Source organism: Paralichthys olivaceus, chromosome 15 (genome assembly GCF_024713975.1).
Source record: "Paralichthys olivaceus isolate ysfri-2021 chromosome 15, ASM2471397v2, whole genome shotgun sequence".
Lineage (NCBI taxonomy): Eukaryota > Metazoa > Chordata > Actinopteri > Pleuronectiformes > Paralichthyidae > Paralichthys > Paralichthys olivaceus.
Window position 1 is genome coordinate 21,545,523 of NC_091107.1, and position 26,904 is coordinate 21,572,426.

Below are 26,904 nucleotides of genomic sequence, written 5' to 3' on the forward strand. Positions count from 1 at the left end.
AATTTGTCAAAAAGAAAGCTGTGCTGTGTTAAGTGTGTTTGTACAGTGGTGCGGGCTAACCGCACATGCCGGCTCTGATTTTAGAAGTGGTAATATTTAATGACTCTGCAACACGCGTCTGATTTGCAAGCGCCACTCCTTCTTTTTAGTGTCCTCTCTGATTTGCTGCTGCTGACGAGACCTGAGGCATCGAGTCGTGTTGCCTTTCAAGTCGTAATGTAAACATGTCAGCTTTCTGGAGTGTGTGAAGAGGCTCGGGGAGCGAGCGTGCACAATTATCATAACAGACACATTGCTGTAAATGAAGCTATGCAGAAAGCACTTTATTTCAGCAGCGGTTTTATAAACTTGAGCAGGTCCTATACTGTTATTGATTTATTTTTTTTACAGTTAATCACTCAGTGAGAGTTTTTTTTACATCCAACTCTTAAAATGAGAAGGCATGGAGTCTGTGTTCCTGTACGGTTAATCAATAAAATATTCCTTAAACATTATCAGCGAGTGCAGGCATGATTCCACATGGTAATTGCAGCACTGTGAACTGAAGAGAGAGGAAAAAAAAACACAGACTGAACCCTCTTTTCCAAACCAAGACTTCTTTCCACTACAAAGAATAATTACTTTTCCCAACTCCTGCGCCATAATTGGTTACCACTCTTTTATCTTATCTATGTGCGCATAATTATCACAGTCATCATATTAGATTATTTCATGCATAATAAATGAACTCAAACTGTGTGTGGGGTAATTAGCATGTTAGGATATGTGCCACGATAAGAGGTTTGCTCTCAGAGATGGTATTGTTCAAGACATTCCTGAAAAGTGAGAAACGCAGGAAAGAGAAGGAGCGTTTAATATCACTGCAGTGTCTCAACAAATATTGCTCTTTCAATGTGTTTTGTGGTGTGTGTGTGTGTTTATTACATTTAAATGCTGGTGGAAATTCCTTGTGTAAAGAAATATATATATATAGAGATATATATTTTGCTTTAGAGCAGACATAAGGGCGTAATAGAGACTATTGTAAAAGACAGAGCAGTATACGACTTGACATTGGCAGCTGTCTGCTGCAGAGATCTTATCCAATCCAAATGACAGATGTGCATCAGTTCTGTGGAGTTTTTGGTGATCTGTTGTTGATAGAAACATCCCCTTGAATTTCCATTGGAACCTTACGATGTATAATTACAGGTTCGATTGTGTTGTATTTTTACATGCAAAGTAGAAAGCCCTGGAACTCCACATAAGAGGCATTATTCAAAAACACTGTAAATGAGGTTCAGTCAGAGGTTGAGCTAAACTGCTCAAACTGTGCTTAAAGCCGAGCAGTCCTAATATGGCTATTATCGACCGACAGCAGCAGATCTTCCAATTCACATGAGGCGAACCTGCTGCTGGATTTGTGTCCGGCTTAATTCTGCACTGCTTGGAAACATTTCAGTTGCCCTTTAATGAGGGGAGCCAATTAGGATGAAGTCCAGTTGCAATATCTTGCCTTGGAGTTAGTGTGAACTGCCTATAAAGACATAGGGGATTTTTAAAAATGCAATAAGTTAAAGTTTTACAAGCCGATCAAAAACCAGTGATGTGCTGTATATAAATAGATTCATTGTGAACTGTAAGCCTGGCATTCTTTGCTCTGGTTAGAAGTCAGCAGTGATGTAGAATGAATCATGTGCATGTCTACAGTTTCCTTTAAAAAGTTTCATATTGAGCTTGATTTAAAATGGTTTATAAATCAAACTGATTTGCCACTTAAACACTTGTATATAAATCCTCCGCACAGATTTATATAGAAGAATTATCATCCAACAGAGTCAAAAGCTGCCAGCAGCATCTCAGATGCCTGCCTTTTTTTCCTCCCCCCTCCACTAAATAACAAGAACAACTTCTTTGACACCAAATGTTTCCGTCACAGTTTTTTGGTCCTGCAGCATTTTTGGCAGTGACACCTTTCACTAACCTGTGCCAAAAGCCTGTGAAACACAAACATAATGAGCTATTTTCAGCACTGACATGTTTTTTTTATTTATTCAGTGAGTTGTTAAGGGACAAAAAGGAAATTAAAGCTCATATTCACAATGTGATGGCAGCCATAGTTTAGAAAAGGACAGCTGTCAGAGTTTATATCATGAAATTCGGCGTTACTCCTACTGTTTTCACTAAATGTAATTAAGACAGAGTGAGGCAGAGATGTTTTATCGTCTTTTTTGTGTTGACTGAAAGGTAAGAAAGATCCACAGTGCAAATATTTCCTTTACATCTGTGTGCCGAGCAGACACTGCATGGCAATGTAAGGGCACATTATTTCCACTGAGTCTCCACAGATACATTAGTTATTCCTGTAACCCACGCTATTTCTAAATAAAAATGCCAGTAGAATTTGAAAATGATCAAAACCACATTTAGATTCCTCCAAACGTTTGCAGCCAAAAGTGTGACGAAGCATCTCCGAGGAATTCGTAACAAAGTTTAGAGGGTTTTAATTATCACTGACTAAAGGAATATTGTAGAAAAGAATGATAAAAAAAAAGACATACAGTCATGCACCCACACACACCTCCCACTCCAGTGCAACTTCATAAAGGTTTATCTCCATAGAGTGATGATGGGTCTGTGCTAAAAGTGAGTTCTTAACAGCTGCCGAGCCGGCGTGTGGATAAATGCGGCAGCTTGGAGGCGGTGCAGTGTCATGTCTGCCATTATGTGGCAAGGCTCTCGCTGAGAGAGTGGAGACAGCTCTCCAGCCGCCCCTCCCTTCACACGCTTTCCTCCGGTCAAGGTCTGTGTACCCCTGATGGTATGCCTGTGCCGGTCTCCCTGCTGGCACCGCTCTGGCATTGCTACAGTGTCAGTGTGGTGCAAATGAGGGTTTGAAATGCGATAGTGCTTATTGAGGGTCAGATTTGTTTGTCAAGCTTTGAAGGAGGGCGGACTGGTCGGTCAGCCTGTCTTCTAAGTGAAATCATCGCCATGTCCTAAGTGGATCACTCAACGATGGCGCTCCACGCTGACACTTGAAGATTGTGAGGTGACAGCAGTTTAGCACACACTTCAGTTTTCAGGCACTCCGAATGTGACCTGAACTAAAAAAAAACATGCTTTTGTAAAAAATAAGTAAATACAGCTAACTCAGTCAGAGCCATGTTCATTGTTTATACATTAAGATTTGTTTTCAGACACACACATACACAGGAATATCACATACTTACTGGAAAAAACACATCGACAAGCCACATGAGCAGACTAGTAGGAAACCTATTTATTCATAGAGTCAGCGTAGGCATTGTGAAATATGCCCACAGTAAAAGCAGAAAGCTCAGATGAGGGCCTTGATCAACCGTTTTACATACCGTCTATAAGTTTACAACAGCTGGAGATCTGTGTGATCTGAACAGCTGCCTGTGGAGATTACACTTCACTTTGTGTGCCAGAGGAAAATGAAATTGACTCAGAGCTTTAAAGAGCATGGGGTGTCCCGTCGTGGTGTGTGTCTTGGACTCAGCGCAAATTGTTTCGATTTGATTTTTAAAAAAAAAAAGGGGATATCTGTTTCATAACACACACACGCTTACTTAAGTTTTATGTACATTTTTTTGCCGCTTTAAAGTAAAAAATGGGCCAATCTCACAAGAACAACAAAAATGTGGTTAAAGGTTCAGTGTGAAGAATTTAGTGATTTTTAATTTTATGATGTCTAGTGTTGAAGTTGCATGTTGCAGCTGAACACACCTCACCTCACCCTCTCCTTCCAAACATGAAAAAGAACCTGTGGTAGCCTTCAGTTGTCATAAAAACTCAAAAGGTGTTTAGTTTGTCCAGTTTGGACTAATGTAAAAAACATGGCAGCCTCCGTAGAGAGGGTCCCCTCAATGTAGATATAAAGTATTTAAATATAAAGGGCCTTTTCTGGGGTAAAGAAAACTACAATTCATACAATTTACATAAAACGAACGAGTGTAAACATCACAAGGATTATTCTACATTACTGCCAATAGTTCCCTTTCACCTAAATCTTACACACTGGACCTTTAATGGATGAGGTCAAGAGCAAGGTGTGGTGGTTCTTCTCAGGGAGACGTTGAACTCTGAAGGTGGGACGCACCATAGCAAGTGATGAGGGATGACATTGAACTCCAGATAACCTCTGACGTTTTATGGAAGAGTCGCATATCGGAGTGAGAGGCTCTGGACTGAGTTTCTCCAGCCAGACCCCCTTGGAAAAACAGAATATCCGAATAAGCCCATTTGAGAAAATAGAGGATCCTCTTGCGGATATCTCTTGGCAAAAATAAAAAAAAACAGGATGATAAGCAGTGCAATACTATACCAATGAAGAGAGATTTTAGTGATAAGGGCCGACACCGGTGTCGATGTGGGTCAACAAACATGTGATGTCCGCAGCAGAATATATACATTACGTCCTGCCTCTGCCTGCTCCGCCTCCCCTCACCCCATCGCTCTGTAGATTTCTGTGTTGTTGTGAAAGGCAAACTCGGGAGGAAGTCCAAACCCAATTGAGCGGAAATCCATGTTCAAGTCTGAAAATGGCTTCTGTGTGTGACAGTGTGTGCAAGTGAGGATGGAGAAATTGATTGAGAATATACTGTACTGTCTGAATTTGCCCCTATGTTTTTTTTCAGCCTGTGTGTTGATGTGAATCTCTCCGTCCCCCTCCATTTCAGCGAAGACGCTGCACGCTGCCTTCTCCTTCCCCCCGCGGTCAGTAGTTTATATAAACAGCCAGACATTTAATACAGATGGCAGAGCACCTTAAATTTAAAGACACTATATTCTCTGTCCTGGGAAATGGACAGAAAGTATTTAACTACCCAGATATAGAGCTGAGGGGCCTTGTGAAATACGTGGTGCATTTCCAACTGGTGGAAACGCATAGCTGAGGCTACAGAGAGAAAGACACGACCATCAGTAAATTCTGTGGGTTCAGTCCTTCGAGATGCGATGCTTTATATGAGGATCTGAGCACACTGAGCAAACAGACATCCAGCATGACAGTGAAAGAGTTAACTTTCTTCCTTTGGGCTCTCACCGGGAGGGAAGAGTCAGAGAAAAGAAAAAAAAAAGGCAAGGTTAGCTTTTCAGAGACTGATGGGGAATTCCTCACTGTCTGTTCTGCCTTGGCCGTCTCTGCCAAGTCCATTGTGTTTCTGTCTTCCCGGCGTACCCTGTCTGTTTCATGCCCACACAATGAAAGAGAGAGGAAAACAACTGATACCTGTATACAAACACCATAATGGAAATGATTGGAAGACTGTAGCGGGTAAGGATTCATGTCACAAAGAGGATCACGCTGCTTCAACCGAAGCCTTCCTTTGTGTTTCCAGAAAAAGATGAGTTTTTTTGGATCATGTTGGAAGCGAGAGAGGGAAAACCTTGGCTGTGTCCAAGATCAGCCCCTTGTTCACTGACAATAAGTAGTTTACTCTATAGTGAGCAGTAAATTTTGATTCCAGACACTTATGTATGAATCGTGGTTATTTTGTGTCATCATTGTGATGTAGAGTTGCGCCATATTTTCCCGCCATACATAAAATGCATGAAGTGGAATTGTCAGCAGAAAGACGTGTACCCGCTCTAGACACAACATGTTTCGTTCCACTTTGAGAATTTTTCAAAGCACCATTGTGGCCACGTTTCTCTGTCTCACACTCATATAAATTGGTCGAGTGTTGTATTGACTGCACGTTGGTTTTAGACACAGCGCTCTTCCTCGTTTGCAGAACAACTCCCTGTTTGGTGCCATAAAGCAACACAGCATGTTTTTCCGTGATATCTGATCTTTGTGCACCTAATTTAAAATTTAGAGGCTTCCAGTCTCTTTAACGATGCATTTATATGTTTTGGTGACTATACAATATCTCACAATGTATGTAGAATTGATTGTGGTTGTTTTCTTGATCTCTAATTATAGTCGGTTGCTCAGTAGAATATTGCAGTCTTGAAAAGACAAAGGAGCATAATAATGTTTATACTAAATCTCCATACAGCCTTCTATCATGCTCTATAACTTCTGTAGGAATTGACTCATTTCTCTTGCAAATCACATTTCCAGAGTTTTAAACGTAATTGATAATGTAGGTGAAAATCTCCTCATTCAGGGATACTTCACTGAAAGAGTCACTGTGTATATATTACATAACATGAGCCGAGGCTTGACATTAAATTTGAGATAAAATCATATATTGCGGGCATTTTAAAGAGCCAACCCCACATTGGGGCCCTTTGTTCAACAATTCCCCGTATGGCCCTGCACACGAGTGACCTGGCATAGACATTCTCCCATTTTTAACTGTTTCAGAGCAGACCTACAACCAATCAGGGCAACATGTGTGACAAAAAAGAGCAACAAAATGTGGGATGTAGTGCAGAGCGCCAGAAAAATGGAAATCGACTACAGTTTTCTGCAGTTGTTTGTTCTTCTTTTAGATACAATTCAACATCCGGTTATAGTTATACTCTCTTGATAGCAGATTCAATCCCATCAGGCCCATCTGCAAGACTGAATAAATATGAGCTCCCTGATTTTTATTTGGGCATTTGTGAACTGTCCATGTCAACATCTTTTTGCAAGGAAAGCTTTTAGAGAAATGTTTATTGGATTTACATATTCACAGTTAACCATTTAACATAAAACCCAAGCCTTTTAATGCTGAACTACATTTATAATAGCTGTTCTACTATGTTTATATAAGGTTGAGAAGGCAGCATTTATTGTTAATGAGAGAGAGAAATTCAGGATTCTTCATATCCACTGGAGTGTGTCTCTGTCTGTCATACCCTCTTTTACACCCAATTTTTTTTTTATGTGTTTGAACTCGCAAAAGAAGGGGATTGACGCATGTCCCACTGCCAGTAGAGGAGTTGGCTTCTCCCTATCTTCTCCCCCAGAGCGTCATGTTCTACGTCATGAAAACCGAGGTGCTCTCTCACCTCGCTGTCTTGCCAAATTAGCGCGTTCACCCGCTGCATCAGGAGCTGCCGAAAACTACTGCAGAGTCACATGACACAGGAGTGAATTCAGATTGTATCCATTCCCTTTGCAGACAAAAGCCAAATGTAAGTGGGTGTTATTGTGTTTTTTTGACCAGGGAAAAGGGACTTCAGTGTTAATTACTCAGCTGATTATCATAGAAATGGTTGGTTATTTGGCTCTTCTCTATGTAGGCTTGAATGTGTGTGTTTTATTTGAAATGATTTGAGTTGAGTTGAGATGAGATGATCTGAGTAATGATGCATTGCAGCAGCAAAAAAAAGTAGCGTACTGCTGAGGCCCACCTGAAGAAGAGCCTTGTAGTTGCCTTTGTGTAAGTGAAAGAGCATATGAGTGCAAGGGCCTCACCAGAGCCTAAAGGGGTTTGAGTTCAGATGATAGACGCCGATGTGCAGTAGCTCACTACTTACCTCATTTTTACTGCACTCAGGAAGTTGGTTTGAAATATATTTCCTCCACTGGATTGTTAGAAAAGTGTAATGTTGCGATCAATGCTGAAGTTTTACTGCCATTAAAGAGTTGATACATGGAGAGGGGGATGTTAGCATGAGCTACCAGGCCTCAGTTGACATATCAATGATGAACTCCATGTAAGGAGGATTTACTCTGCTGTAATACAGTGTCACTGAACACCTCCAAACATCTAACCACAGCACACTTTTGTTCTAGATTCTTTTTCACATCATTAACCTCCAATTGTATAATCTCGTTTTATCCCACTTGTCTGTGCATTCATTTTTTTCCTCCTCTAAATGCAGCTTGACTCATTAAATGCAGGAATCCACTGGTGGCACTGAGGATTGGACCTTCTTTTCCAAAAGTCTGGAGGAGATTAGGCTGGTCTCGCTTTGTTTGCTCAATCCATCCTGACTCATCACGACACTGGTATTTTTAGCAGTGGATTCCTGTTTTCTTCCCCGCCATTATTCACAAGGGGCTATCATATTCTGTGAGACAAGGAGGAAGAATCAATGTCAAGTTTCAGCCAGGAGTCGATTAGTGGCATTGACACGAAGTTAGAGAGCCTTGTGTCATAGTCGAAGTTATAGAGTGTGTCTGTAGCAGCTGGACAAATTGCTCACGTTGAAGTGTGTGTAGACGGAGTGTGTATGTGTTGGTGCAGTGTTTTGTCTGGCACAGCTGCCTATGTCAGCTGCGTGCTCGTTAAATGTTGGGCTTAAACCCACGGTGACGCCACGCCTGCTCCGGTTACTCCCGTGGGAATACCTGCCATTGTCATCGTGAGCCGCTCATAATTCGCAGGAATTAGCCCCAAATGGTTGAAGTTCGGCTGGCGGGATTACAGCAGTGGGAACGGATATTTTACTAACCGCTGAATGCATGAAAGCCAACAGCGACTTTACTTTTTAATTTCCTTTGCCTCAACCGTGTCTCTTGATACTCAGCCTGAGACTCTATTGTCCCACACACATAAACATAGCGTACATGTTCAGCCGAGGTTGTTTCTGGTACAATAGTGTAAATCCCCCCATAGTGTTTGATTCCTTACTGTTAGGGTAGCCAAGTGACCGGATATCCTGTTTGTCAGGAGCACAGAAATATTTCTGATTGTTGCACATCCTGCCGGTCAGTGATCTGTGGCACATACAGCTGCCGGGCATGAGGACTTATTTAGCCTCTATTGTATGAGCTGGAAACAGTCAGACTGTGTGAGTGAGTTAATCTTCATTTCCAGGGAAATGAATTTGAAGTGTGAGGTTGCCGGTGTGAGGTTGTCAGCATGCGTGGGAGATTCTTGCTAGTTTTGGGCACACGAGCCACTCACATTAACATGCAAAATTAATTATTTGCCTCCTTTTTTATGTCCTCCTGAATCTTAGTGTCGTAAAAAAAAAACCTGCCTGTGTTTTATTGAAATGAAATTATGGCATAATGTCACTTTCGCTATTAGCAATGAGAGTCTGTGCATGCCAATTGATCCTGCTGTTGTCATAGCAACATGAACCACTAAACCTCTGCGCAGCTGTTGTTATGGAAGCCCTTGAACAGCTGGGGGGCTATAGCTGTGGAGGGATTGTGGGAAACGGGTCTTTTGGTCCTCCCTTCACACCTTGACCCCAAAAGTACTGCTAGCAAAAAAGAGGAGGATTTGGGAATCTTAAAGATGTCCATCTGGAGCTTTCTCTGTGCCGTGCAGAGCCTCCATATGATCAGAGGGAAAGTTAAGGCAGGAAGTTCTGAATATTCAATCATGTCTGTGCCTTATCCAAACCTGCTTTGCCACAAATGCGAGCACTGAAATCAAATGAGCCAAATGAGTCTAGATTCTCTCCGAGGGGCCTGATGCATTGGAGCATATCCCATTATTGATATGAGCAAATGTTGTACACGGTGCAACAATAGAACAATCATTTCACAAGAAGCACAACTGAGTCCAATTCCTACAACCATATTAAAGCTGAAATGTAACCCAAGAGCAAGGTCTCACCCTCCCACTGTTTGATCTAATGCTGATTTCACTGATAATGTGCTCGTTGAATCCTGTCTGGTCTGGAAAATGTCAGAAATGAGTCCCAAATTTCAGAATATTCTTTTATAATGACGGAAAACAGAGGAGCAAAGTTTCATCCTCACAAATGACAAAAAGTTTGTTACAGTAAAAATCGCATCTCATCTAAAAATGCCTGCATCTGTAAAATAACTATTAATTACAGGTGTCAGATATATGTAGTAAAGTAAAAGCTACAGTATTTGCCTAAAAATTCAGTAGAAGGAAATAAATATAAATAGAGTAAGTGAATGACTTTCCTCCACTGTGTGTACCTGTGTACACAGTGTGAGTGATGGTGGGCAGATTGAGGAATGCTAATGTTTCCTCTGTGGCTTTTGTGAGGGAACACGGTGATTAGACCTCCAGCCCCCTGGGTGGAGCCCCTCGCTGCACGGGCTCCCGCTCTGATTTACTTTGACATCAACAGGAAGGTCAGACAGGTCCCACAGGGGTCATGGAGAGACGGTGAACGGACGGGGCCGGAGGGATGGCCGAGGGAGGAAGGCCCCTTGGAGCTTAGGGAGGACTTCGGGAAGGATTACTGAGAGGCTAAAATGTTTTCTTTGTGGCTGAAAGAAACCTAAGAAATGCTCTCAACCAAATCCCCTGTGTTCTAAGGGGGCTGTTAGGCAGGGAGACTCAAGATACGTCCTGAAGACGTCTTCGTTTTCTTGGGCTTCAAGCTTGTCTTTTCTACCATTAATATATCCTACTCTCCTATTCTTGAGCGCAATCTTTTATTGTTGCAAAATGAATCCCAGGTTCTCCCTAGACTATTGCTGGATTACACTCTTCCCCACATATAATGAGTATTTATTTGAATTCCGATGGAAAGAATTGAATGGACAATTTGAGAATGGAAAGACGTTTTGGATACATTTGTATCCAAGACACCATGACATCAAATACATTTCTTCATATGCTGTAGCCCATGTTTATTATAAGTATATTTAAAGTATTAATATAGTATAATACAAGTTTATTAAAATGATTGTATTAGAACATCATCATTCTTTTTGCAGTCAATTGAAAGGATGAAAAGACATGTTGGGGACATGACAGCCTGTAAAGGAATTAATGAAAAGAAAATGACTCAACAGTTCACTCACAGAAAACTGCCTTACTTGCTACATCTTAGTTTTTCTCTAAATCTATTGGTCTGTGACTTGTACTAATAAAGAACAAAAGTTTAGGCTTCAAGTCTCCACAATGTTTCATTCTTATCCCCCATCAACACGAGGCCTCTGGTAGTACCTACCTACCACACACACAGTAGTCCCCACTGGGCTGTGCAGCACTGGATAAATACCATCCCTTCAGAGGCTCTGTTAGCGGATTGCTGGAGGTAGGCGGCCTGCTGTGAGGCCCAGCCACACTCCCACTGTTCTGGTGGAGCTTTAAGTGAAAGATCAGGTGTCCGGCCCTGAATGCTGGATTGAACTTAAATCTTTTGCATGTGCGCCGCGGCTCTGTCTGCAGCGATGTGCTCTGTGTGGCTCAGTCATGGCCAGACAGTCAACTGCTCTGAGGAATTTGAGTCATGGCTGCACTCTAATCTCCTTGTTTTCACCTATGACACTGAAAATTCTAATTAGTAGCATTTTGCTCACAGGGATGGAGAGTCACATAAAAGTGGGGAATTAACTGCAAATCAAATTAAAAGGTCATTTTAAGGCTGTAACAAAGGGAAAAAAGCATGCTTGTATAGAATAATTTCTTAAAATGCATCTATTTTCAAATAAAAATACTCCAATTATATGATTTATGTTTAAGACAACTAAGAACAGACTTAATATTTGTAAAAAAAAATGTTTTTACCAAGATGAATTATCCTGCATGTGATTTGAAAATCGATAATGTACTTCACATTCATGAATACTCATATCTAACCATACTACTGTACAATCTATTTCTATTCACTTATTTTATTAAATTGCCAATAAATATTAAATGTTTTCTAATGTAGAGCATTAGTGCATTCAATAGAAGTTTTACAGTGCAGTGTCCATTTTGGATTTGTCCACTTTCACTTCAAAAAAGTTGTGAGTGAATGTCTTGACCTCAGATGCAGTTCTCCCTTGAATTAAGTTTTAGAAATTTGCAATTTTTTCTAGTATCTTCTGTGACAAAGACTGCAAGAGGCTTTTAGAAGATTTATTTTGTCAAGAGATTTTTGTGGCCTTGGTCTCCGAAGCATATATGCTACCATACTCTCCCCAGCAGGGGCCCTTTGTTACATGTCACCTCCTCTAACCCAACTTTTTACTATCAAACACAAGCAGAACACCTACAAGTGGTTTAACCATTTAAAACTCTCTTTTTCCGAACTCCTCTTTGCTTTTTGGTATAACATGCTTTTGCTATTTCCTCAGAATTATTAAAACTAAATTTTGCACTGGGTGCTGTACACAGGATAGATTCCTGTCACTCATACATACGCTGCTGTTCTGCCCTGCAACTGGAAAACTCTATAAACACCCAATGAGGATTTATCCACCTGTGGAAATAGTCTCCAGAAAATGCATTCATTCCCGTTTGAATATATCTTTTGCTGAATGTTAGAGGCCAATTGTAGTCCTTACAAAGTACTTTTCGAAATATAATTTATATTTGAAGTACATATACAATAAGCATATATAATTATATATGAAGATTTTCATCTTTGGTAGAAAGACGTGGGCTTGTAGCTGAGAGTCACAGACAGAGAAGGGAAGTCAGAGAGAATTGAGAGAATGACTATAACTGGTTTCTAAAAATTCTGGAGAATCAGGTATGGACATTGTAGATAGTTGCTCTTCATGTAACACACAACCAAAGACTAATAACTCTCAATATCAATCTGTGTGAGATGGGTTCTCAGCGAATAGGAAAAGTTTTGTTAGTGCACTGGGGGAAGAGCATGAAGAAAGGATATAAACATCATCAATCGATCAGGTTTCCAGACAGTGACCTGCCGTATTCAAATTGACTCTGTCATTACATTACAATGACTTTGTAGTAGAGACATGCACTGAACTCCAGATATCTTACGAAGGGGCTGTATGTTAGAAAGCACACGCACACGAGTCAGTTGCTCTGGACTTTCTTCAAACTCCAGAGAATGTTCGGGTGAGCCCGTGATAGAAAACAGCAGGATAATGTCCATAGAATTCACAGTGAGAGAGATTCTAACACATTACAAATGCAAAACTGAAACAAACAAAAGAATACAAATATCTTAGGATGAAAAAGAAGACTGACAAAGATGTCAACTTGAAAAGACCGCTAGGTTCAGCACCGACACTGGTGTCACTGGATTTCAGCAGTGGAATTTATACATTATGTCCCACCTCCTGCATGCCCTAACTAGGCGCTGCCTCTCATCTGGGCACATATTTTCCTGTTGTTGTGAACACTTCTGGCCCAGACAATCTCCTGCTGATTTGGTCCACATGAAAGGCATGTATGTGCAGACGCTATAGTCCATATATTATCCGGAATTCGTGTCTGAAAACAAAGGAATGTTTCTGTGAAAGCACCTTAACACTGTGTTTGTTGACAGCAACAGAAATGAAGAATAATGTCTCTTTACCCTTTAAATATATCGGTTGGGGAATGAAAAGCAGACTGATTCATTAACACCTAACTATTATCTGCACCAGTGCTTCAAGCTAGCAGTGTCACATCAGGTGATAATAACAGTCCTTTCAGTCAAGTTTTATATGTTTATATTCTTGTGACGTTTTACAAAATATCTTTTGCATGCCATGCAGGTCTTTACTAATAATGATGACTTTATTAAATCGCATTCATTTTGACCTTGTCTGTCGTCAGGTTTTGTGTGGAGAGTTGGATACCGGCCAACGGCAGAAACAACAACACTGAGTGCTGCTGCGTTGCTGTGGGCAAACTAACTGTAAGTTGTCAGATATCATCCTATAAACCATATGATATAGCTTGATTGTATAGGCACAATTTTCATTATTCATGTCATTAACAGAGCGGTGTGCAGTTTTAAGTATGTGTTAAATGAACAGAATCTCCATTTTGTCTTGATAGACTTTCTTCAGGGGCCAGCACCAGTCTTTGATTTAATTTAAGAGCACAAAATCAAATATAATTCATGCTATAAACACGTTGGCATGCCAGGGTACACAGTTAATGATTACCCTGCTGCAGTTCAAGTTGGTTGAGACCAAACAATTATTTCAATCACTTCAGCATATTTTCTCTTCAACCCTTAAATGAGAATTTGAATTTCTGTACTCAGTTCTTGCTGGAGCTGTGTTCGGTTCTTTTTAATGATTTGTTGATTCAGTCTCAACAAACACAATATTTGCATCTTGGACCAGGATGAAAATAAACGTGTCATTATTAGCTGATTTCTGTTTCTCATATGTTCATGAAAAATATCATAGGCAAGGGTAACTAAAAGTAAATAGGCTGAAATGTGATATGACGACTATTCTTGTTTAATGACAACTAGTAAGTAAACTACCTAATAGTGCAAGTCTGCCTTGATCAATAGAAGTTCGGTTGTTATGCTGTATTCACATTCGTACAATGACAAGGAGCAAACAACTGTCATTTTCAACAAACTACCTCGATGTGTCAAACAAGAAGATTCTGCAACAGAAACAATGTCTCAGCTGTAATATTATAATACTAAGTTTGAATCCAGTGTTTATGTTGCTGGAAACATGGCCACTACTGTGGCGACTTTAGCGAACACAGCGTCCAACAATGCCTTCAAACCACACACACAAAAAAAGGTGGTTGGAAGGGTTTGATCAGTTAGTGTTTGCTGGAGTTGTCTAATTGTCTGATGTTTTTGCTCATATCCATCTCCACCTGAGTTGTTTCAGACAAGATGATATTAGTGGAGATTGCTGTCTTGGAGCATTTGGATATTACTGCCTATCCCCATGGTTCAGACTGAAATCATTGAAAGGACTTCTATGTCTTCTGCTCCCTTATGTTTGGTACTAATTGCTAATTGATTTGAACAACTAGCAAACTTCTGTTCTTGTTCCTGCTGAAATTAAAATGATTCCAGATTTTTTTTACCCCCTGAGGCAAAACATCTTTCTCAGTTCCTCTGTTCTTGGTACCATCTATTTGGTAAAACACAGAGCTGTTACTGGTGTTTGTGTTAGCTTAGAACCTGAACCAGGCCAGGTCTAGTTTATAGTCAGCTCTGGGTATCATTCTGCTAGACAGGATAGAATGATCCTATCATGTCTCGATGGACACGTTTTTTTTAATGGCTGGTTAAATGGCTGATATTTTGACACTATGGAGGCTGATATTTATGTTGATATGATTTTGTTGTGTTGCATCTGATAAAACAAGACAATTTAATAACAGATAAGACACAACATTGCTTGAAAGACATTTATTTAATACAAATGTATTATTCAGTTGAAGACAGAAAATGTTGAATATTTAGAAATAAATTTGTAGATCTGCAATCTGCACTTAACAACTTTTACTTTAAAATGTTTTCATTTATTGGTTCGGGTCTGATTACTTGATCCATCAATACTTGTGTCTGCATTTCAACATACAACAAATATTTTGGTGAATTGGAATTGGCTTGCCTCCATACAAGCGTCTTAATCCTTGCAGTAGAAAAAATGCGGAGGAGCATCGAAGCTCAGTATCAGTTTTTGTGGGTCTGATAAGTCTGGCTGTATTGTGGAGTGTTTCTTACTGTCCTTGGGTCAGGTCTGACTGAGTGCAGATCAATTTTGGATTTCATCTCTTTATGAAAAAAAAAAATGCTTGGATGGTTCTGTTGTGGATGGGCTCCAAAACTTTGAAACCAATAAAAACTCCTGTCACTGCCATTTGGCAGCTGCCCACTTACACAGTGCTGGTTGATTTACACGGAATCATTAAATATTTTTATTCTCAAGGGCATCCTGAAATTCACATTGTTGAGGGATGACTGTTACCCATTCTCTTTCAACTCAGTATTAAGTATAGGATTCATATCGGTTGATTATCCACTTTATGACCCAATGCCAACATTCACTGCCAAGCAGCGTGTGCACTTTATGTAGTGAAGTGTAGAGGTCAGAGTGTTGAATGTGTGTGCGGCGCTTCTGACTGTCATGCTGGAGAACGGAGCTGGCATCATGTCACAGACCTTTAGTTAACAAAGTTGTTTATTAGGCATGAACAAACCATGTCTTAGTTACCTAACTGTAATCAAAATGTATCTGCCATAATGACAGTCTCATCCTAGTCAGAGCTACCATGTGCATGTTTTGTAAGAGGTGAGCATTAAAGAAAAAGAGAGAAAAACTAACGTTTAACATTTGATAAAAACAATAATTCTGATTGAATATATTGTTTATGTAGTTGTGCTCTAACATTCTTGTTTAAAAGCAGGCTTGTTCTTCATCTCTTGTATCATCAACCACTCTGTGTTGTTCTTGTTGTTTTTGCCAAATTTATGCTGTTGAAAATAGGCTTTTAAATCCTATTTCTGTCTGGTCTGTGTAGTTAGATTCTGTAAATGGCCTGACTGTACTTTGGAAAGGAGCCACAGACAAAATAAGAGCAAGGACAGTTGGGGATCAGACACATGGCAGTGTCTCGGTGATTGCCAGACGAGGGCTGGTTATACTAAGACGTTTGTCTCTTCCTGCACACAGACAGGAGTAATCGCACAGCCAGTCTCCATGTCCCCTCCTCAGCCCCTATAAGTGTGCCCTACTCCTGCCCTCCCTCCCCCACCCCAAAAAAACCTTCCACCACGATTCCCCCACCAAGGATTGTTTTACGCCTAATTTTGTTAGACTTAATGAGATTTCACTAATTAAATCTCCTCCTGGTTGGAGACCCAGCTCGCGCTGCCCCCCTCCCATTTCCACTTACAATCACTCCAGCCCATGGAGTGATTGTTCGTCGACCAATTTTTGACAAATAAACTTCTTTTTCATGAAAATCAGGGAGTGTAGGTTGCACAAGGTCAGACCCGTGTTGTTCTGTGGATTTCCAATTTCGCGCCAAGATGCTTCGCTGCGCCTGTGATAGCCAATAGGTTCTCCAATCTGATTTGGCGTTTAAGGGCAGGAAGTAGTTCTCGACTACATCTTGATTTGTCTGCAACATAAAGATGAAGTGCTGCGGAGTGTGTCAAAAGTTTTCTGTAAGATGTCATGCGAAATATTTTATGGACCTTTTACGTTAAGAATATTCTGTTACAGTTTTGGCTCTTCTTCAAAACAATAATATTCTATTCCAAATCTTTCCCTACAACAACCTCCTTTGGCATGTGACTGCTGAGAATATATCGCAGCACAGTAGCTAATGCTCAAAGCAAATCCACATGACAATTCTTCAGAGACAAAATGCACACATGTTCCACATACATGTCCCTAATAATAATCCCTGCATTAGCTGTGTGGCAGCGCTAAAAGGGAAGTGATGAAGGGTGGGACCATCTCATTTCAAACAGTGAGGCCTTGGAGGTCATTGTTGACAGTAGCCCCTTGCCCTACCATTGTGAACGACCCTCTGGGACTCTCGTGCTGGCTATTGTGGGAGCCAGCCTCCCGTTTCCCGTTTGAGCCCTGGACACCCGCTGCCAACTCCACTGCTCGGTTGTTCAGCCAAAAAGTCCATTATACCCCTAACACCAGGCCTCCATCACCCCCCCACCCATACCCATGTCCACTGCAGCCCAGCTCCCCCATCCCTGCCTCATTTATGCACACACACACAGTTAGACACACACACACTCTGTACAGCCTCAGAAGCCAGTGTGCTGTGGCTCTCGGGTGGGCGAGCGGGCAGTGTGCCCGTTTCAGAAGAGAGTGCTTCCTTGATGAAGGCCCATGCTGATCGGGTTTCTGCCACCTGTCATTCAGCTTAGGAGGCAGGAAAAGGGGCAAGAGTGGTTGTGAGTGGTGGGATTGAGGGGGCGAGGTGAAGTTTTGGGGGGTGGGGGTTGAACAGGAGAGATGCCATGGCAATCTGGCACCGGGCCCGCAGCCTGCTGATATTTCAGTGCAGACTCCCAGACTTCTCAAGTTGTTCATTTAGTTCATGCAGTGGCCCATTCCCCATTTAATCTAATAACAAAGTAACATCATTATGCACAGTGTCATTTTTTTAAACTTAATTACTTAACAAAAAAATCACATATGTCACATTAAATGTCAGTCATGAGAAGACCAAACATTCAGAGTAGTTTACTGAACTGTCCTTACAAACGTAAACATGTAACTAAATGTCTGTTACACTGTGTTCACTGCAAATTAAGTTTAAAGGCTTATATTTTCTTAATCTTTCTTTTTAATGAAGACGTAAATGGTCTGTATTTATGCAGCACTTTTGATGAACACTCACAGCACTTTACAATACAGTTTTTGCCATCCAACTATTCACACACACATTAATTCAATGCATCTTTGTGCAACACTTTATCACACAACAATCACACACTGTTGCAACAGCAATCAGGGGCAATTTTGGACACTATCCAATGGAGACTTTGGCAATTTTTTACAATCTACACACATTCTATGTTATTATTTTATTTACTCCTTATACTGCATATCCATACAAAAAAGTACAAAAGAGGTCACCCTGCCAGCACTGTGTAGTTTAAATAACATGACAATTTTAGCTCTGTGTTAAAGTTTATGAGAGTCTGATTAGTGACCTCTAAAGTTGTCTCTCTGATTTTAATGTTCCCGTGCATCACGGCATGAGTATGTTTGTCATACAGTTTATGTCCACATCAGTTCAGTTCAGTGGTCATGACCAGAAAGCTCAAACCCAAAACTATCCATAGAAGATCTAACCACAGCCAAATCAAGCAACATCTCCTCACTCAACTTTTGAGTTATAACGCACCAACAAACACACTGGACCATGAAACCTCCCTAACGGTGGTAACAAAAGAATATAACCTGCCGTAATTCATAACAGGAATTCATCTTGCAAACACAGCATGTAATTACAAATCAGATGCTGTTGGAAAGCTGGCGGTAAAGTGTTCAGGGCCTCATTTAGCCTCACTCACGGAGAGAAATTCATTTGCCTTTCCTCCTGAGTTAGAGTAGCAGGTTTCGCAGTTGTGATCCCAGCCCTGCCAGGCTTATGTGCTCATTCTGCGAGGTATCAGTTAAAGCAAGACATCTGGAAGTGCATATTTATCATAAATAACTTTGGGAGCTGAGCTAGATGTAGTCGTTGTTTATATGCATATTGATTTGCTGTATCTGCTGTAGCTATGCCACGCTTATTTTGCCTTATGGTTTGAGCGGTCTCGTAGGTTGCCATTTTAAATTCCACGAAAGGGCAGCAGCCGAACCTATTGCAGAACTCCTTTAGCATCAGCTGCCTTGGTGAATATCACAGAGACTTTGTCGGATTCTAAAGCCTGCAGTCCAGTCTTGGGTTAGGGGGGATTATCCGAGCTAATGAAACGATCTTAGTGTCTATTTTGGCAACAGAATGGGAAATCTGCCTTTAATCAAAGAAGGTTAAAAGGCAAACTGTCATGCACCAACACGTCTCTCTGACCTCTGCTTTACATGGTTTTGGAGTCACACTTATGCTCTTCATTATCAGCTTTGCTGTGTGATCCCACATTTCCCTCTATCACACTTGCTACCTCTACGCTTAACCATCATCCTCCAATCCATCCATATCCATGTCTCCCTCACCCGGGCTTTTTACCCCACCAACCCTAATTGTAATTATGTTGATTTAACCCAGACACATGCGGCTCGCTCCCCGCCATCTGAATGGAAGCTTATTAGTCGGAATATTTTTTTTATATTTATTTATTCCCATTTCTCAGGGTCCCTGTCGGCATTTCCAATTACTCTTGTCGTGCGGCTGTAATTGCCTCCATGCTAATGGCCGCCAGACAATCGTGCTAAATGAGGTGAGGCCGAGAGGCTAGGAGCCCGACTTCATTAAGAGCTAATGGGATTTTATAAGGGGGACTGAAGACCCAGCTCATCAAAAAGAGGGAGATGGAAGGAAAACAAAACAGATGGAGGGGGAGAGCCAAATCACCACTATTCTAAGTTAGCCCGCTCCTTTTCCTGGCACTCTGATGTAAAAAGAACAGGTTACTCTTCCTCTAGAAGACTACTACCTAATTATAGAGAAAGACAATGTGGCTGAAAGTCTCTACAGTGATAGAGGAAGAATACACACAGTGATAAATGGACAAGTTTGCATAATTCCTCTGGCTGTCCAGTTGAACATGAAAAGCAGTTATTTTTATGTCTCTGGCTCTTGGTAGTCGTCTCAGACTCATTATTTGGCAAAGTAACAGGAATGGAAATGTATAAATTATATATTTAACAAATGAGCGGACAGTCCAGTCCAAGTCCTCCCACACTTTTCACACTTCATTTAGACAGAGAGAGACTTAGACTCACACAATCATAGATGAATGTGAATACATGGCTTGAACACAATGAGACCATGGTAATAATACATACTTTAAATCTGCGTACAGGTTGACGCCCACAAATGCCACCAGATACCCAATTCAGAGCAGTTAAATCTGTTGTGGTTGTTGCCTGATGACAATGTTGCTTTAATTACAATAATAATATATGTGGTCCTCCTGACTGAGAGTAAATAAAGGTAGATATAGATATAGATACAGTATATGATACAATTCCAGCCGAAAATGAACAGAATTCAGTCAGTACAGCCACATTAACAAAGTTCTCCATTCAGACCAACCCTTAACAGAAGTAATGATCCTATACTGATCTGTCTGCCCTTGAAATACATTGAAAGGCGGCCATCCATCTTGGTGTAATCGCTCTGCTCTCCAGCGGAATATAGTTACATTGCGTGCTCTGCAGTTGCAGGATCAGTTGCCCTATACTTTAATTTGCCGCGCCATCTTAAAGCTGACACGGTTTGTGTGCCGTTGGTTTCAGCTCAGTGGCCTCTTTGGCTCCTGTAGATGAGGGGGCCTGCCAAATTCTATTACACGCTGAATAAACCAACGTGTTCACCTATGAGCAGAAAGCATTATGGAGTCAGTGGGGTAATGGATACTGTAAAGTGGGGGTATCACTACCAAAACCCTGACTCGAGTTCATGCTCTGGCTGTTAAGTATCTGCGGGTCTGTTTATGGGAGCGTGGGAGAGAACCAGTCTGTTGCAGTTTTGCGTGTGTCAGCTATTGGTCATCGAGGCTAGAATACAACTGAGATACATCTCTTGACCATTTGCAGTGCTGGCGAAGATGACATTCATTGAAATGGGTTTTGTGTACATCACCAACCCTGTCTCCTAAAAATGATCTTTGCAGCACAAAATTCATGTCGGAGAACCCATAATGAATTACATTTTCTATTAACGTAATGAGTAAATGTCAATTTACATGTCGTCACATAAATATCTGATCTTGCGGCACAATATCCACTTGTAGTGACACCAGCTGTATTAGACTGTTAAATGTTAATGTTTAGACTGTTACGCTCTTGGCTAGGGAAAGATTGTGGTCTGGCTCAACACAGAAAAAGTTCATGGTGTCAGTGTTTATTTATATTTAACCAAAACCATCATATTTCCTGAACCCTTAACCAAAGGGCTTTTGCCTAAAAGTAACCACAGTCATGGACATAAACCCTGGTCTGTAGAGGGACAGTTGTGGGCTTTGTACATCTGCCATCCACCCCAACCACATCCTGGAGACGCCACTGCCATGAATAAATGTACCGCTTCATTCATTCATTGAAAAGAAAATGAATATAATTCAGCTGGTGATTATGTTCCTACTATAAGTTCAACAGCATACATACATTTCTGCAAACCAAATGTCACATATACAACATTAAAATGGCTGACTTCTATTTTGATTAGTCTATTTTGATTTGCAGTGAAGCCAAAGGGGAGATAATTATGTCTATTGGGTACAACATGCAAATAGGAATCACAGAGTGTGTATCCAGGGAAATCCAGAGATATAAACAACTAGGAAAAGCTGTACAGCCTGTCTGGACTCACAGTGGAAATTAGGCCAATTATCCATAGGCCTCTCTGTTCTGAGCAGAGGTAAAACTATTGTCATTTGATGGAAAGAAAGAACTGCCTGGCATTAAGATTAGCTGAAGTTACAGAAACCTGCGTAGGATTTTGAATAACCTCACTAGTAAAACAGATGATTTAATGATTTAATTTGTGAAAGATAAAGGAGATTTGTATACATGTATTCTGCAATAATACATGTTTGACCAATAAAGGTTGCCATCATAGGACCTATTGAAAAGTAGTGTATATAAGGCTGTGAGATAGATTGATTGTTTGACAGATTTGTATTTAAAATAACATGTTTTAAATTATGTTTCATTGTTATTATTATTATTGTTATTAATGGTAGAAGTAAAATAGCTTATATTATACCTAACTTAATTCTGAGCACATTATCAGGATTGTAAGGTAGAAAAAGACAAGTTAAAATGCTGCTAATAAAATACTCAAGTCTGACTCCAACAGTCAAGTGTCTAAAAACAAAATTGAGGCCAGATGTGTCCATAGATAAGAAACAAAATACAGAACTAATATTGAATTAGAAGAATATTTTATTTAATCTTTAACATGTGTTGCTCCCTTGATGCCACAGTCTTGAACATCCACATTCAGCTGGGCTATGATTTAACTAAAGTTATGTAAGGGAACCTTTGTGTCACTAAATCCAGGAGAATAAACAAATCTGTCTGATTGTGTCACATAGAAGAAGCAAATGAAGGCAGCTCATGAGCTAATAGTGAGCTGAAAATCACACTGAGCTCAGTCAGGTCTTTATTGCACTGCACAGAATCTGCCTCCTGTTCTTTTTTCCACAGACATTTCCTGAAGAATCTACTAAGTAAGGCACATGTGTCTAATCATTTGGGCTGCAGGGTGTTTTTGTCCCCTAAAACGCTGCTCAGGCTGCTCTGATGGTGGGATGATGGCTGTGGCCTATAAGGCCCAGGCCCTGGTAGGAACAGCTGTCCTACAGCTGCCATCTCTCCTGCTTTTGGGGGGGAGGATGAGGGGGGGGGGGGTTTGAAAAACAGTCCCAAACCTCCTGGGTCAGAGCCCTGGTATGGCGGTCTCCCTGGCAACTGGCGCTGAGACAGTGTGTGTGTGTGTGTGTGTGTTTGTGTGTGTGTGGCAGTGGGGAGAACAGTCTGGCCAGTGAGAAGCACAGTACCGGGGGTTAAGTTATTGAGTAGATCTTCACTTTATCTGTATTTCTTTCAAATCATTCACTGTCGGCCTAGACTCTGGTTTCCCACAGATAATATGGGACTCGGCCAAAGTGTCATTTTTTTGGTCAAACCAACAAACAACCACATTCGAAACCACACTGAAATGATTAATTCTCTGTCTCTCCCTTTTTTTTCCTCAAACTCCTCTTGAAGCTCAACTCAAGGGAATGTGAAGCTTTCTGTGCAGGGCAACATGTTGAGAAAAAGGGGGGTGGGTGGCGGAGAAAGAGAGAGGGAGAGAGAGAGAGAGAGGGGTGAAAAGAGGAAAACGGGAGTTTAGGAAGAAAGAAGAGAGAGCAATGACGAGAGTGAGAAAGGAGACGGGTGGATGGAAAGGAGAGGAGAGGAGAGGGAGGGCTCAGGAGATGGAAAAGCAAGGAGCACAAGGGATGAATAGGAGAGGGAAAGTGGATATGAGGAGATACTTGGCTGCGGCCCCATCAAAATAAGGGTTGTCATGCTAACTCAACCCTCCGTCTTCTCTCTGTGTCTTTCTCTCACACACACACACACACACACACACACACACACACACACACACACAGAACCCAAACCTCTCAAACATACACACTAAAAACTGGTTGTTCAAACAATAAAATAAAAAAGTGTTGTGAACAACACTTTGGTTTGTCAAAAATCCATGTCTTGCTCTACTTACTTAACTCTACTTACTCACACATTCAAAGTTTTTCCTCCCTTTGATTTACATCCAAGCTGCCTTTGCATACTCTTAACAGCCAATGTATATAGATACAGTGGTTTCTTAATCCTGGTAATTATCATATACAGTGTGCCGTATTCTCACTTAAACTTCAAATCATTGCGCCCACCAACCTTCTGTGCAAACACATTTGATGAAACAGCCCTAGTTTGTGTTGTGCTTAGTGAGAAGTATTGTACAGTGTATTACAATAAGCTCGCAAGACAAAAGCACAGTAACAGGTGTTAGCTATGACACATGAGCAGTCAGTGTGTATTGGCTGCACAAGGTGTGAGGAAGGACTGTGTGTGTGTGTGTGTGTGTGTGTGTGTGTGTGTGTGTGTGTGTGTGTGTGTGTGTGTGTGTGTGTGTGTGTCTCCGGGGTTTTGTTAGAGCAGTGAGTTATAAAACTATTTGGAAAACAACACAATTAAGCTCGCCCTGTGTGTTTGTTTGTTTCAAGCAAGATTACACCAAAACTGCAGGACGATTTACCACGAGACTTGGTGGAAGGAGGTTGTATGGGTGATTTCTCAGAGAATAATGGATCTCGATGAAAAAAGGGGACTGATATTAATGAGATTTGATGCAGATCTGAATAAAAATCTGGATCTAGTGATTTTCATGGGCCTTGGTGGAGGTATGCACTCTACCAAGTGCCATTGTGTGTGTGCGATGCGAAAATGTGTTATCTTAGTCGTCTGTCAACTTTAAATTGAATATGTTTGAGTTTTGGAACTACTTCGACTATTTATCATTTCGATATCCTATTGGGCCACTTCCTCGAGGGTCCTATTAAGTTTTTTCACACATATATCACACTAACCTCTCTAATGGGATGACTGGAACTGCTTTTCTTTGGTGAGTCATCTGATGATGATTATGATGATGATGATGATGATGATGTCTGTTGTTTCATCATAGACCAGAGAGACAAAGCCCTTTTGTGTAGTGCGCTTCAGTGTAAAATCAATAATCTGCTCTGTGACACTTTTGGAACATTTTTACTTTGTCTGGTTCTAACAGCTCCACAGCAACAATAAAGCTTCTCCACAAATTCTTCTTCTGAATGAGGGTTCAGCTTCCCATCACAAAACGTGTTTGTGTAACATTGTCTCTGTCAGAATTTGTTTTTGTGAAAGCTGCTTGTTGGGCAGCACCAAAGAGCATAAACCTGATTCAAGCATTTACCCTTACAGCTCATTTAATTTCGCTGTTTTCAACTGTAATGACGCTGAGATTGGAATTTTTCATCCCTGTGACCACATCCCCACAAACTCTTACTCCAGCAAAAAAACGAGTAGCCTACATTTCTTGGAAATCACAATGTTCCGCATCTACTTTACTTTTCTTGACAATCGCCATCATGCTTGTCAGCGATGATGCGTGACAACTATGTGTGGCATTCACCCTGACTATGGCCTTACAGGCACACAGCCAGGGGATGTGATAGTTTACTGTTTTCTTACTGCATAGACATTTTTGAATTTCTGAGTTGATATTTCTTGTGTGTGTTTTTTAATTGCCTTTATGGACAGATCAAGCTTTTGTGTGGGCAGTTTACAACCCACAGGCTGGACATTCCCCACCCTTGCTATAGACAAAGCCAATAGACAAACCCGAGGGAATAACTAGCAGATTATTCCATGATGATGTCACAATTCCAGATCAAACTTAAGTGATACTGCTCTGTTGTGACTTTGCTTTACTTTCAAGATAATATGCATCATCAAATCGCTTGTCTCAATTGACTTTATAATGCTTTCAGGCGTCAAAACCGAGTTTAATATAATGTACAGTTCCGATAGACTTCCCATCTTTACAGCTGTAGATGCACCCTGCTCCCCTTCTTAGCAGAAACCTGAGAGAAACACAGATAGATATTTGAACGTGATGTATTTCTCCTCTCAGTTACAAGTGGGCCAGTATTGTCTGCCCGATGACAGGAAAACACCAAACATAGAGGGGCTGGACGGTGTTTCCATAGTAACAGACCTCATGCGAAAAGGTCACTGTCAGAGTTTTTCTCAGAAAAAGGCAGAAAGATTATATGAGGGGGGAGTCATACAAGAACAAACAAAACACAAAAAGCTGTTTTATTATCCACTTTCTTATACTGTACATTCCTCCCCCCTCCCCGTTGAATATTCTCACAATGCTAAAAATGTAGGATTTAAATAGCACAATTACATGGCTGCAAATGGTGAGGGCCCCCCTCTCTCTTTTTATTATTATTTCTTTATTCTCTTTTGAAGTCGGGGAATGAAAAGGGAGAGTGGTCGACAGCCTGCGTGATGCCTGAGCTTTGTGTTTCAGTGCAGATACGTCGCCTGCCTGCCCCCTCAATCACTGGCAGCTCCTTTCTCTCTCCCCCCTCCCTCTCAAGTCATTTTAATTAAGTCAGTCTCACTGGCATGGTAGGCAAAGATAATTGGAGAGGGTTTTTGGATGCCATTTACTCTAAATGATGCCTGTTTCTTCCCATTTTCTCGCCTTTTCTCCACTCCCACAGCTTCTCCCACCACCCCTCCCCTCCTCGATTATCTCCTGGCAAAGAGTTACCTATCTTCCCTTCCCCTTGCCTTTTTTCTCCTCTTCCATCTTATATTCAAACGTGAAATATGGATTAACCTCTTGTGTGTGGCGGAGGAGACTACTTCCTGTGAATTGCAAATTTTGGCCAACCCTGCAATTTATTTGAAATGGCAAATCCGGCAAAGCAATTTGCAGGATACGAGGAGGTTCTTTGAACTTTCCTCATTTGAAAAAAGTTTGTGTTTTCTCATCGCACAGGGATCATCTGCTGAAAAAAAAAAAAGCTCATACAAATTTCTGTGCCTCACTTTAATGAAAAAGTACAGTTTTGATATACAAGATGGGCTTTGATTGGTGTCTTATATCCGTGGATGAAGTGTCAGGGAATGCTTTGAATATTTTTAGGAATCGGGGAAATTGCACATTGTCAGTGAAGTTCAGAGTTGTATTAGTGTTCCCATATTAGCACCACATGTTAGGAGTTAGTTAGGAGTATATTTAAAAAAAGTCACTTCATTGATTACAGACTTTTATGATGATGCAACTCAGCTCACCCACTTAATCTGTAACATATGGGGTAACATTGTAGAAATGTACAGCACAGTAAGTGTATCGAGCACTGTGCATGATTGATAGGACAAACCGCGCACAGAGAAAGGTGGAAGTACATGTGTCCGCACTAATCCATGTTAGCAGCTCCACCAGTGTTTCAGGGGTCTACAGTGTATGTCGACCGTGTAGGATTTGTCAATGTGTGTGAGTGTTAAGTGTGTGTGTGGTGCTCCCTCTATCAATCAGGCAGGGCAGGGCCCTGCTGCTGAAAGGGGGCCACAGTGGGCCACCCATCCAGTCAGGCGCTCTGGGGAGATCCAATGTCCTTAGTGCTTTAATGCGCTCCAGATGTCCCTTC

General features: G+C 41.1%; 1 protein-coding gene across 6 annotated transcripts in view; it reads left to right on the forward strand.

Annotated features, from left to right (window-relative positions):
* Positions 1-26,904, forward strand: part of pknox2 (pbx/knotted 1 homeobox 2) — a 91,965-nt gene that overhangs the window by 8,062 nt on the left and 56,999 nt on the right. For 4 of the 6 annotated variants that reach the window (XM_020085439.2, XM_020085441.2, XM_069539884.1 and 1 more), the window contains exon 2: positions 13,338-13,419. Coding sequence is in view for 1 of the 6 variants with exons in the window: in XM_069539884.1 (XP_069395985.1) it covers positions 13,338-13,419 (82 nt within the window). In the remaining 5 variants the exon portion in view is untranslated. Of the gene's footprint in view, positions 1-6,268; positions 13,193-13,337; positions 13,420-26,904 lie in introns of those variants that run through there. The other 2 variants (XM_069539883.1, XM_069539882.1) reach the window with 2 other exon arrangements.